Source organism: Trachinotus anak, unplaced genomic scaffold, assembly GCF_046630095.1.
Source record: "Trachinotus anak isolate AG129_WGS33_773 ecotype Australia unplaced genomic scaffold, CSIRO_AGI_Tana_v1 ptg000009l, whole genome shotgun sequence".
NCBI lineage: Eukaryota > Metazoa > Chordata > Actinopteri > Carangiformes > Carangidae > Trachinotus > Trachinotus anak.
The window spans coordinates 18,548,790-18,561,300 of NW_027273860.1; the positions used below are offsets into that span (position 1 = coordinate 18,548,790).

Here is a 12,511-nt window from a genome sequence, read left to right on the forward strand (position 1 = left end):
TCTGTCCAAAGATAACGAAACCTGCACCAGCACTAATTTTACCAAAGAACGTGTTATATTTGGTTACACCCAGAAAACCATGTGTTGCTTTCGCTCTATGGTTTTGTATGGATTAAACAGTTTTGGAGGTGCTGGTAGGTGGATTTTGTTACCTTTGCACAGAGTCTGTTATTTTCCAGAGACAGAGACGCTCCACTGTTGCTCAACTGGGACATTGGGTGCTCACCTTCACTCCGTTGAGGTGGATGGTTTCGTGCATCTCGGTCCCTGCGGGGCTGTTTGCTGTAGTGGTATAGGTGTAAGCCAGCTGGGGGATCAGGATAGTCTGTTTGTTGTTGGTGGCTAGAGCCCTTAGGCATTGCATTGTGGTCACAATGTCGAGGGGTTTGGCACTTGGCTGGCTGGCGTACAGTGCGACCGGGCCTGCGCCCATGGCTGAGAGTGGCGACGCCTCTTTCTTTGTGCAAGTTAAGTTTAGGGGTTCATCCTCATTGGTAGAGCGAGAAGAGGGGGCGGGGTAAATGCCAGCTTTGGCCACCACTCGCTCCACTTCCTCTCTGGGGGGCTTTGGCAGCGACAGGTCAAGGGGTCCCTCAGTGCTCTGGGGGGGCTGGGCTGGTACCGGACCTCCAGCTGTCAGGTTTAGTGGTGAGGGGGGGGCTGGCGAGCTGTGAGCACCATTGATCTCTGCTGGAGTGGCCTCTGTGGGGCTGTCCTGGGTCACAGAAGGGCTCATAGTGGATGTGTCCTTCCCTGGGACCAGAGACACCACGCTATTAGCTTCACAGGTGTCCTCTTCCTCTGAGGGGGGTGTTGGGGCACCCAGTGATATCTGACCCTCCTGCATTTTGTCAAACCACTTCTTAACTACTGGGATTGGCAGGCTGACTGAGTCAGAGATCTTTGCCAGCTCGTCCTTGGTGGGCTCTGCATTTAAAGCGAAGTAGGCCTTGAGCAGGGACAACAGGTTCTTGGGCTGGTTGCAGAGTCCTCCCTCTGACAGCAGGGCAGCGACAGCAGACTCAGACTTATCCAGGCCTGCTCCGTTCAGCCTGAGACCATCCTTCTTGCAGTGCTTGAGGGCATGGAGTGCTTCCAGCCCCCCGGGACAGTTATCACACAGGAGACAAGTTTTAGTGGTCTTTTCCTCTTTGTCTGTAGTCTCGTTGGACCGGCTGCCTTTGATTGTAAGATCTTCTGGGAGTTTCTGGGACTTGAAGGTGTCAGTGGTGGTCTGAGCTGGTGAGACCGGCTCTTTCTTCAGGTTTTGGGCTACGAGCTGGCCCTGGTCCAAACTGTAGTTTATGATGATTTTTGCATTTCCATCCTGACCCACAATAGGCAGACTGATGGCTGAGATGAGCTGCTGCTGTGGGGGGTGGAGCATTCCAGTGGTTAACCCCGAGTTCACCTGCCCCTGGCCTTTGGCATTGTTTTCCAGCACTTGACGGATGACGTTCCCATCCACCGCCACTTTGAGGGCATTCTGCAAGTCTGCCAGGTTGATGCTGATGGGCGACACCAGCCCCACAGTGGGCAGGACCACGGCCTGCACCGTGCCTTGCAGAGGAGCAGCAGCGCCTCCGTTGAAAACCCCACCGTTCATGGCAGTCACAGCAGGGGATGTTATCACCGTCGGCTTGTACTCGTAGTCCACAGGTTCAGTCTTGATCTGGTTGAGAGGCAGCTGCTCCTGCAGGGGCTTGCTGTGCTCCAGCTTCTCCCTAATCTGCGTGCGGAGGACCGAGGGCGGTGTGGGCACCACTGGTGATGGACCCTGGGTCTGGGTTTTGGTGTTCCCCAGCCGTGGTCTGCCGTTAACTGAGATGACGCTGATGCACTTCTTACTGCTGATGTGGGAGCTGTATGAACCTGAGTGGGAGAACCGCTTCTTGCAGTTGGAGCACTCATAGGGTTTCTCTCCTGAATAAAACCACAATATAAAACAGAGAAATAAAGAGGTGGGGGGAGAGAAACAGATTTCCATTAGTGAATGAAGCTAAATGAGCAAGCTAGGCTATGAGCACTACAGCAGGAAAAAGCTCTAATGCATTTCAATGATGCTTAAACGCTGATGTAATGGTACCATTGGGAACTGCCCTTCTCTAATTGCTGTCCCATAATGCAAAAAGAAACACAATTATGGCACATTAAGGAAGTGCACACAATGGACTGAGGCACAATGAAGGGTATCTAAATACAGGGAATTGGCTAAAATATAAATAAAACATAAATATTAGTTCAATGGAAACTGAAACATCTGTGGCCAACAGAGAATCACATGCACACCAGACCTGCACACTCCCATATACACACATGAACGCTGCCATGGCGACAGCGTTTGTCCACTCACCGCTGTGGATGCGTAGGTGCTCCTTTAGATGGTGCTTGTATTTAAATGCTTTGCCACATTCATTGCACTTGAATTTACGATTGCCGCCCGACTGTGTGATGTGTCTCTGTGAGACGAGGGGAGAGGGGTCATTCAGCGAGCTACACAATGAAAACACAACCTTTGAACTGACACTAATTCATGTCACAATGTCATTAATCAATCGAAGGCAAAAGTTCATGTTTATTTATTATGTTTGGTAGCCAGCTGCTGAAGAAACAGCACTCAGCTTTTAGAACCACTGTCATGACATAATTCCTCTGATGCTTAAAAAGGAAATACAGTATTAAAATGAAAATGTTTAGTTTGCACTGAACCATAATATTAATTATATAAATAGTAAAACACTGGTCAGTCTTGTAAAATATTGTGTAGACTCTATTACAATAGCACCACAGTTGTAGAATCATCTTAAAAGAGGTTTTAAGGATTCACAAATCATGCAGTTGCATCAAGTATTTAAATACAATGAAGTGAAGTTAGTTAAAGAAAATGCATTTTCACTTACAAGAGCAGAAGAATATCACATCACTAAACATTAGAAGCGAGATTTTTTTGGGGTGTTTTATCAGTATTCAGTCCTGATTAGTTCCTCAGTTCTTACCTGATCCCGTCCGGCCTTGTGGACCGTCATGTGCCTCTCCAGTTGAGCACGGTACGCGAAGCTGTAGCTGCACTCGGGGCAGCTGAAGCTCTCCTCTGTCTTCTCGTGCCGGTACTTGATGTGCTCCTTCAGGGAGCTGTAACGCTTGTAGCCACGAGCGCAGTACGGGCAGGTGAGCAGCTGAGAGAACGAATCAGGAGTTCCTGAATGAAAAAAAAACACACACAAAAGGAGATTGTAATGACATGTGTGAGTCAAGTGGGGAGGACAGGAAAAGGCTGAACACATGGTCAACAGGGAGGGCTCTTTGACGTTCCACATGACCTGCTGCAGTAACACTCCTTTGTTATTTCACCAATCACTGAGAGATCCACTCCCACAGGTAAACAGCACCCAGGTAATCACATGGATGAAGGCTGATGACTGATCTTTGGTAACGCCTTCTTGTCTTTGTTAAAAAAAAAAAAATAGCACACTGGGTTACACTAAAGCAGGACTGCATTTTATTTTTTGTTTTGTACTTCTTTCAGACACAAAGCCTGGCGATTACAGCTTTCACACCTGAGATTCCATCGTCTGATTGCCTATTGTGCGTAAGAAACGTTTCAAACACACCCACGCATGTTAGGGAAAGTGAGCTTGGTAAACAACTGCCACCTGCCTGGATCCAAGCTGGTGAACAGAGGGTCTCAGTTGCCTGGCTCCCACACAGGTAAAGCATTACTTTGTTAACAGGTGATGTATTAAGTTCCCCTGTGGGACAGGTGAGGGCCTCAGGATGGGAATGGACACACATTACCGCCCAGGTAGCTGTGAGTCAGAGCTTGCACAGACGTGACAAATTTACTCAGGTGTTGCTGTTTCTCTTCCTCCTCCTCCCCTCCTCCCTCTCATTTTTCCCCCCTCTGTGGTAGCAGGTGAAAGGCAAAAGCCCGGGAGCCATAAAGAGCCCAGTGTGCTGCACTTAACAAATCGCGGTGTGTGTAATGATGTTGGAGAGTGGCGTTAATGGGGTGGAGTTAACACCTGAGGTGAGACAGGGAGCAGGTAGAGCCAAGCCCAGGGGGCGAGTAATTACTGGGTAGGTGCAACAGCTCATTGACTGTGAGCTTGCAGGTGGAAATACTGCTGTTTATTTTTGTGTGAGTGTGATTTAGGGGCACTACATCTTGCCCGTGTGCAATAGTAATAAACATATGAATGGCATTTAATGCAAAAGAGAAAACAACAGTACTTCTGGATAGGGATGTGCACACAAAAATGATCCTGATAAGAATGTTTTTATAACATTTATATCCTTTACCATTCTCATCATGGACGCCGGCGTCAGGGGTGCCCTGTCGTTGTGGCTCATCCTCCGGGGCCTCTGGGTAGATGACCGCTGTGTCTCCTTGCTGGAGCATCTCCTCCACCAGGGCGTCTGTGCTCACATCATCCTCACCATCTGACACACAATCCTCCTTCACTGTGATGGTTAAAAAATAAATAAAAACAAAACACTGATTAGTCATGCCTGCAAAAAGGTACTATTGATAACCCTGTTATTGGCAGACTTACATGATTTTCTATGTTGAAGTTTATGCATATGAAACCCCAACCTTTGTATATGAAATCCAATAATGTCACACTGAGTGTCATTATAGCTGAACCGGATCTTGCAGCCCTTGATCATGACATGTTCACCAGCATGGGATGAGGCATGTGGTGCCGGGGGGAAAAAAAACAAACATCCTGAGTGCCATTGTTCATAATAGGACGAGAGAACTAATTAGCATCAAAGGCCACAGGCTACTGTATGAGCATCAAGCTCTTTGTAAGAACTGAATGGCAAGCCTCTATTCACAGTGTTGTTGGGTAAGGTACTTGTTGAGACTGAGGATGATAATTAGGCAATGAATCTTGTCCTGATGTATTGCAGTGGATAGATATCACACACACACACACACACACACACTGCTCTGCTCTCTGGAGAGGCTTGGCCTTCAGACTGTGCTTCATATCCAAGCGAATGAGAACCTGCATGTGGGAGCCGAGTGAGTTTTCCTCCACATCACATGAGCCCGGCTGGCTTTTCTAACGAGCGCTAATTACCGAGCAGCGGCTTATAGGAAGTGTAACCTGAGGATGAAGTTTAGGATGCACTAAAGCTTCCTTCCCTCTTTCCGTCTCTGCTCGCCCAGCACTTCCTGAAGTGGATGCCGGAACCACATATAGCGCGTCGGCGATTAAACCCAGCATTATTCCTCTATGGATATGTTAGTGTGCCTATGCGTGTCATTACAGAGAATAATTACAAGGCTGTGCTATGAGCTAAAAGCAAAGTTGGGCTACTGTGAATAGTGTGATAGTGTTTACAAGGCAGATGTTCTATGGATTGATTTAAGCGCTCCCCCTGCTTAGCTGAGATTTGAGAATTGTGTTTTGTGAATTGTGCGCATTGAAAGACGGCGCCAGCTGTGTTCTCCTCGGAGATGGGAACAGGTGTAGCACTTCATGACTCACAGACGCACAGCGAATACCAGTGTTCTTACACACAGCAGCCCTGCTCTGGCTTCCTCTGGTGCACCTTAACAAAGCCATGAAACAATATGAGCACAGTCATTTGTTGCTATGGTTATTAAAGACCATTCGAAGAAACCTCCCTCGCTGAAACAAACCCGTGAGAGAGAAAGAGGTTGTCTGCTGCAGAACATGTGTGTGTGTGTGTGTGTGTACCTAAAGCAGGAGCCAACAGCAGGTGCTGAGAAAGTCAGATTGAGGATTTCTCATCCCACAGTGGAGGGTCAGAAACACATAAAGAGCCGCTAACCCCATCGTATCACACAGCTTTTCTCCCATGACCTCAACAGCATAAATAACACCCCCTAGACATGCTTGCCACATTTTACAAAATATGCTCATTTGCCGTTTTTAAAGAGCTGGATTTTAAAAAATCAATGCCACTCTCATGTCTGTGTGTTAAACATGAAGCTAAAGCTAGCAGTAAGTTGGCTAGGCTTAGCATAAAGAGTGAAAACCAAGGGAGACTGATAGCCTGACCGTGATAGCCTGCTAGTTGTTTTCAGTCCAGATGCCAAGCTATGCTAACCACGAGCTGGCTGTAGCTTCATATTTAACTGACAGTTATGACAGTGATATTTTAGAAGAGAGCAATTAAATAAGAAATCAATACCACTCTCACCTCTGTGTGTTCAATGTGAAGCTAAAGCTAACAGTCGGTTAACTAAGCTTAGCATAAAGGTAGGGAACCAGGGGAAGCTATTAGCCTGGCTCTCTCTAATAAGCAAGCGAACAAGCACATTTCCCAAAATGTCAAACCACTTCCGTAAATTAACTGCTTTATATTTTCACAATTAAGTCGTCTGACGGGACATTGTTAAATATGTATGGCATACGGGAAAGTGCTGATCTGACAGTGTTTAACTCAAAGGCTGCATCCAAACACAAATTCACACCTCCAGGCTACTAAATGTTGAGCATGTGTGTGAAGTAGAGTCCCAGCCGGGGGTCTGTGGTGCAAAGGTATGACAGGCTGTTGTCTTCTCTGCTTGTGTGTGAGTGTGTGTGTGTATTTGTCTTTCCTGTTCTTTGTTAAGTACAGAGCGAGGCCAGAAGGGTTCACAGCCACTCTGAGGCGGCTCCGTGTTATCAGGCTGCTCCCCTGACATGAAACATCACACAGGTCATTTATGTGCTGACGCAGGGATGTGAACACACCACTGCACAAGTGGAAATCAGCCCCAGAACTCAGGCCCTGTGAGGTTGTAGCAGAACGTTCTGTTGCACTTCTGATCTAAAAAAGTAGCGTAACCCAACTACAGTATGTCTTAAAACAAAAATCACCAGACCACCCACTCTCTCCTCTTCTGTTTCCCACACTCCTCTCTCATCCTTCTCTGCCCACATCTCTGCAACACGATACAACACTATCCCATGATGCATTTCCTGGCCTGGCCAACCTGTGCCCCAACTGCTTCCTGTGGTTGTGCATCCACACCCATTCGTAGATTCTATCTTGGATGGGAAAGACATATCACCTATAAGGACTTTCACAAACAGCTGAAAAGTTCCACAACTATTGTTAAAGATGTTAAACTTTATCTCCCATCAGATGGAGGTTAAGTCAGAAAGTAGACGCGAGCTATTTCCAATTCTAGGATGATTTGCTTATCCTTGGCTTAGTGCTATCAAACATTTTTGCTGTGTGTCTCCACTGGACTATGTTCCCAGCTCTCTGGAGAGTCTTCCTTTCCTGTGCAGAGGGGTGGCTCGGTTTAAACATCACATCATGACATATAGCACACAGGAATGTAGGTGTTCCCGTGTGTCCAGAGAGTCCCTGCTGCACAGACGATCCAATGGACTTATGACCAATCAAACATCATCACTGCATGTAAGGCCAGCAGTGAGCAAACATGTGTGTGTCACGTCTCTGAAAGCCTCGCAACTTCACTTCTAGTAGGAATAACACAGTACAGCAGAAGTGCCCATCAAACACACTCAACATACAGTACAACCAGCTCTTCTTCTTGCAGCATTAGGCTGTATTTCCATGCAGCTAAACCCAGTCTTTGGCTGTCAGTGAGTGCCACTGCAGCCTCATGATATCAAAAGTCTCCAACTCCACCCTGCCCATTCTGTGAGATGTAATCATGCTCTACAACCCGGCAAATATGAAGGAGAAGCCCTCCCAGGTCAACTCTCTCTCTGCCTGTTCCTCCCTGGAGTTGGTCTCACAGGAGAACAGGCTGCAGTTTACTGCACCAACTCTGGCCTACTCCACTACTACATAATCATTTAGGAGTGAATGAGTAATGACAGCGAGCAGGGGGCCCAGATACCATATAATCAAGAGGAATGATTCAGAACAAGAGACACGGTGAGAGAGAATGGGAGTGTAAAAAAAAAAAAAACTGAATAAAAAAGAAAAGGAGGGAGAGATGGCAAAGTGCTGAAAAACCACTGTTCGGTTTTGGAGCGTAGCAGTCTCAGGAGAAGGGGTGTCAAGGCTCTAATTTGAAGCAAACTGGCCTACGCTAAGGAGAAGATTAGTGGGTGGTGGTCATTTTTCAAGGCTGCGCCAGAGACTTAGTGAAACCAACAGAGGGAGGGATGAAGGGACGAAGGGATGAGAGACGGGAGAAGTGTGTTTGTTTAAAGGACTGTGGCTTTCACTGTGTTTCATCAGTCCAACCCAGAGCGACAGCAAAGATGTTGCTTGATGTATGAGATGAGGGCTAGAGAGAGTACGAAAGAGTAGTGTGTGTGTCTGTGTGTGTGCACATGAGTGAAGGCAAAAGAAAATATGCCTGATCAGGCATAACTGTGGAGCACAGCCAACTCGCTGAGCTGTTACAGTGTAACTTATGCTTTTGAAGTGTTTAATGTTCACAGGCCCCGGCCAAAACCAATGACATTATTCTTCCTCCAACTTTCCCTTTATGCGTGGAGGTGCAGCTGCAGAGCAGTGATGAAAACGACAGCAGAGTCTGGGGAATAGGTGGCGACACTGTGCACAGGTCTGTGTGCATGTGCAACCGAAACCGTGCAACTGAAACTGACTGAGCTGAAACTGAGGCAAACTCACTGGAGAGGAATTTCTAAAAATCCCTCCCTAAATTACATCGATGGGTTGCTGGACATTTTCGCATGGGCTAACTTGACCTCTTGCTAAATCCTAGCTCCTCCTCAAATCTCACACATCTCTCACTCTTTCATGAAAAATTCAGCCAAAATCTGCCAGAAGCTACACCCTAAAATAAATATTGATGTGGTCGAATATCATGTCCATGTGTCTCATTACATGTGGATTTGTCACAGCACATACTGTACTTGGCACAGACCCGAGATTAACAGCGTCACTGACACAGATTTATGTGCACATCCAGTATCAGGTCAGGAGCACAGCGTGGAAGCCTTGGGCCCAGCTTGAAACACCAACATCCTTCAGCACCTGCAATTGTTGTTTTGGACTGGTGTGTGTGTGTGTGTGTGTGTGTGTGTGTGTGTGTGTGTGTGATGTCAGCCCTTCCTGTGGATGTGAGCTGCCTCTGATGTCACTTCCACATGGTTTGAGGTAAAAAGAAGTTCACTGTGGCCCCTCTAATGCCCACCAGTGCCATAAAGCTCTCTGCTGGCTCTTTGGTCACAAGGCTATTTTCTGTACTTGAAGGTCTCTCCCTCTGGTGGCATTGTCTTTGTTTAATATCGCACTTCCTGCCTTAGTTGGAAATCCACTGTGTGTAGTACCTGTTTCCTTACACTCTGCGCTTCACAATGAGACAAAGCCTGGTACTAAACTGTGTACAGATGTCAACGAGGCATTTCTTAACTTAGCCTGCATCGCGTCACCTGAGGCCAGAATGAGACAGCAACAGTCAAACAATTGATGTCGTAAGAAAAAAAAAATGAAGAGGCTGCATGACATGTTTGCTTTTATGTGCTGAAGACATTTATGACTATTGCTCTTACTGCGAGCAGAGAGGAGTAAGTATCATGTTAAAAGGCACAAATGATGCCAAGGCTGACAGTGAAAGGAGACACTTGCCATAAGATGCAGTTTGTTGTGTGAGAGTGTAAAATCTGTCAGTGTAATTTTGATGACACAAAGTGGCACGACAGACCTTACTTTCTCCCGACTCTCAATAAAAGACAGTTCTGACAAATAGTGAATCAAGTGCTGTTATTTATCCTCTGGTGGCGTTTTTTTTCTCATTCCAGAAAAGTCAAGATTTCAAAGCAGAAAATAACCTTGAACGAGCGCTTGAGCTCAACTTTCCTCCAGTGTAGATCTGTGATAATAATAATAATACTTTCGGTCTCACCTCTGTCCCAGCATTGCCCCCGCTCGTCATCTGGCAGGGTGCTGTCGCAGTCGGCCCCGTCCGCCAGGCTGCCTTCCTCCTCCACAATGTGCAGCTTGTCCTCGTCATCTGAGTCTGAGCCGGCCTCCACCACATTATTGTAGTTCGTCACTGCACAAAAGGGGGACACCGGGGGGGAAGAGGTTAGAATGACAAGTCTGATTGTGTCAACTCTTTAATTAGTCTTAAGAGGAGTGCGAACAGGCTGCAAACATTGAGTATTTTTATCCTTAATAAAGATAATAGGAGGTGTACTGTATGTGCTTTTTGATTATGAGTGCTGAATGTGAAAGGCCATGAGTCGGGGAGGTTAAATATAAATGTCAAAACTATTAAAGGGAATAGTTGAAGGAGGAGAGGGCTGTTAGCTGGAAACACCAATTAAATACATCACGGCCCAACTTCAGTAGATTAGATGAAACTAAAATGATCCCCAGGAGGAAAGTGGGTTGTTAAAGCGAGAGAGAATAAGACAGCTAGGGCACTAACAACAGAGTGAATGAGGGGCTATTAAAGGTAATGCAGCTGGATGTTTTGATGCCTCAATGTATAGAAAATAAAAGCAAATAAAAACCACAGAAAGATTTGAAACCACAGTGAAAACAAGCTCTGGAACAACAGGCTCCGTGTTGCAGAGAAAATTCACACTTAGACAGTTGCAGACGCAGACAGGGCTGAGCGTGTGAGATCATTAGATTGCAGGCTGAAGTGGTGTGTGTGTTGTGTGGGAGTCAGTGTGACCTGGTCGGTTGTGTTATGGGCTGAAGGAGCCAGGAGACACAGAGACAGCCAACCTACAGAGAGGGTTATTACAGGGAGTAAATTTTCCTGACCGACTGTCTTCTTCAGATGTGTGTGTGTGTGTGTGTGTGTGTGTGTGTGTGTGTGTGTGTTTTCCTGTGTCTTCTTCTCATTTCCACCCTGTTCCTCCATCTCTCAATTCCACCTGTGTTACTTCCACCCACTCTTCTTCCATTTCTCTTCCCCCCTCCCTCCTCCTCCTTCCCTCTGTTCCACTGAGAGAGCTACAGATCCTCTCGGAGGCCAAATCAATTCTCCAGTGAGAGCAGCCCAGTCAGCAGAGGGCCCGGGCTGCGGCGCTCAAACTACCTCTCCGGCTACTTCATCTCACATCACACACATAAACACACCACCTGCATTCACTCGCTGAATATGCACTGCCAGTACAAAGCACCTGAACATTTTTTTTTCTCTCTCTCTCTCTCTCTCTATCTTCTCCTCACCCCAACCCCACTCGCCCACCTCTTTCTGAAGTGGCTGCTAATGTTTTTTGTCGGGGAGGAGGCGGATCTGGGAGAAGCGCGATCCTCCGTTTCAATCAATGAGAATTGTTTTGGTGAGGTCTCTGCCTTTGTCTCTGCGTTGTGCAGGTCATTACAACCGGTTGGTATTCACACAGACTCCGTAGACGTGCAAGGTTCAGACTGAGGGGGAGGCGGGAGGAGGGAGGTGTGGGGGCGGAGGGATGAAAGGTAGTGGAGGAGGAGGGAGAAGCACTGTTATTTGGCGAGTCGTTCACAGGGTCAACGCCGCTGTGCTGCAGCTGCAAAATCCTATCGGGGTTCATCAGGAGAGCTATTTCATTCTCAACCTCTTTCCTCTCCTCACACAGTTTCTCACATATTTTTTCTTGACCATGATGTAATTACCACCACACTGTAGTTTTCAAGATGACACGCTTACTCTCCGCGTTATATGCTGTAGCTGGGACCTCATACAAATAAGCTGATAATTAATTTGATTTACCTTGCGTTGTGAGACTGTATAAACTTCTTCCTCTCTCCCCTCTCACTTGCACCACCTTTGTCTTCCTATTCCTACCTCTCCTTTCTGTTGGAGCAACTGTGCCAGGTGATGTATTGTCTGTTCAGCAGCCCAAACAGGGTGCACTTCATTCTGAAACAAAAGGTACTTTAGGACAGGTCTGAGAGGCTGTTTAGGGCCACAGCCACTCAGGTGTGGAGCTGAGGTCAGCGATTACAAAGGCAACACTCTCCAGCGGCAGTGTCAAGAGAAAATGATCAACTATAAAGCTGTAGAGAGAAAAATCAATGTGCCAGTGTGTGTGCAGACGGGAGGTGGCAATGGCGAGCGGGATAATATAAGCAGGAGCTGCGAAGTGCAGCAAAGAGGGTGAGAGGAAGAGTAAAGGATGGAGGGCGGTGTGGGGAGTGAGTAGAGATGGTCTTCCTGTGCCAAATGGTTGGCGGTGTTGAAACAAAAGTGTGCGTTCCAACAGGAGATGTAACACCTAGCATCAACAAAGGCTGCAGTCCCTTCTGGCTGACCAGCTGAACGTTTGGACAGCTGGCCTCATTAGCGCTAGCATGCTAGCACACAACAGGAGGATGACTCCTACGCATCTGAGAGAGAAAGCTTTGGTAGGTGGAGGAAGTGAAGAGCTTTCTTCCTGAAAGTTTGCTTTCTTACATAGGTTGTAGGTTGCTCAACACCTGAGAAAATAATGGCCTGTAACCATGGCTCTGGCTTAAGGCTAGTGTGTAACCCTTGACCTTAGATCACATGCCGCACACAAACACTCAGCGCTAACTGAGCCAATGAGCTTGCATTGATTGAAAGCTCGACATTTCATATCTTGATTCTAGCGATCCATGTCACACGATAAGCCTG

At 47.0% G+C, this 12,511-nt stretch overlaps 1 protein-coding gene across 1 annotated transcript in view; it reads right to left on the reverse strand.

Moving 5' to 3' along the window:
* Positions 1 to 12,511, reverse strand: part of zeb1b (zinc finger E-box binding homeobox 1b) — a 48,594-nt gene that overhangs the window by 5,420 nt on the left and 30,663 nt on the right. Inside the window, exons 2-6 of the mRNA XM_071485656.1 lie at positions 9,821 to 9,970; positions 4,300 to 4,461; positions 2,997 to 3,199; positions 2,354 to 2,459; positions 227 to 1,923 (exon numbers count right to left, since the gene is read on the reverse strand). Of these exons, the coding sequence (XP_071341757.1) occupies positions 227 to 1,923; positions 2,354 to 2,459; positions 2,997 to 3,199; positions 4,300 to 4,461; positions 9,821 to 9,970 (2,318 nt within the window). The remainder of the gene's footprint in view (positions 1 to 226; positions 1,924 to 2,353; positions 2,460 to 2,996; positions 3,200 to 4,299; positions 4,462 to 9,820; positions 9,971 to 12,511) is intronic.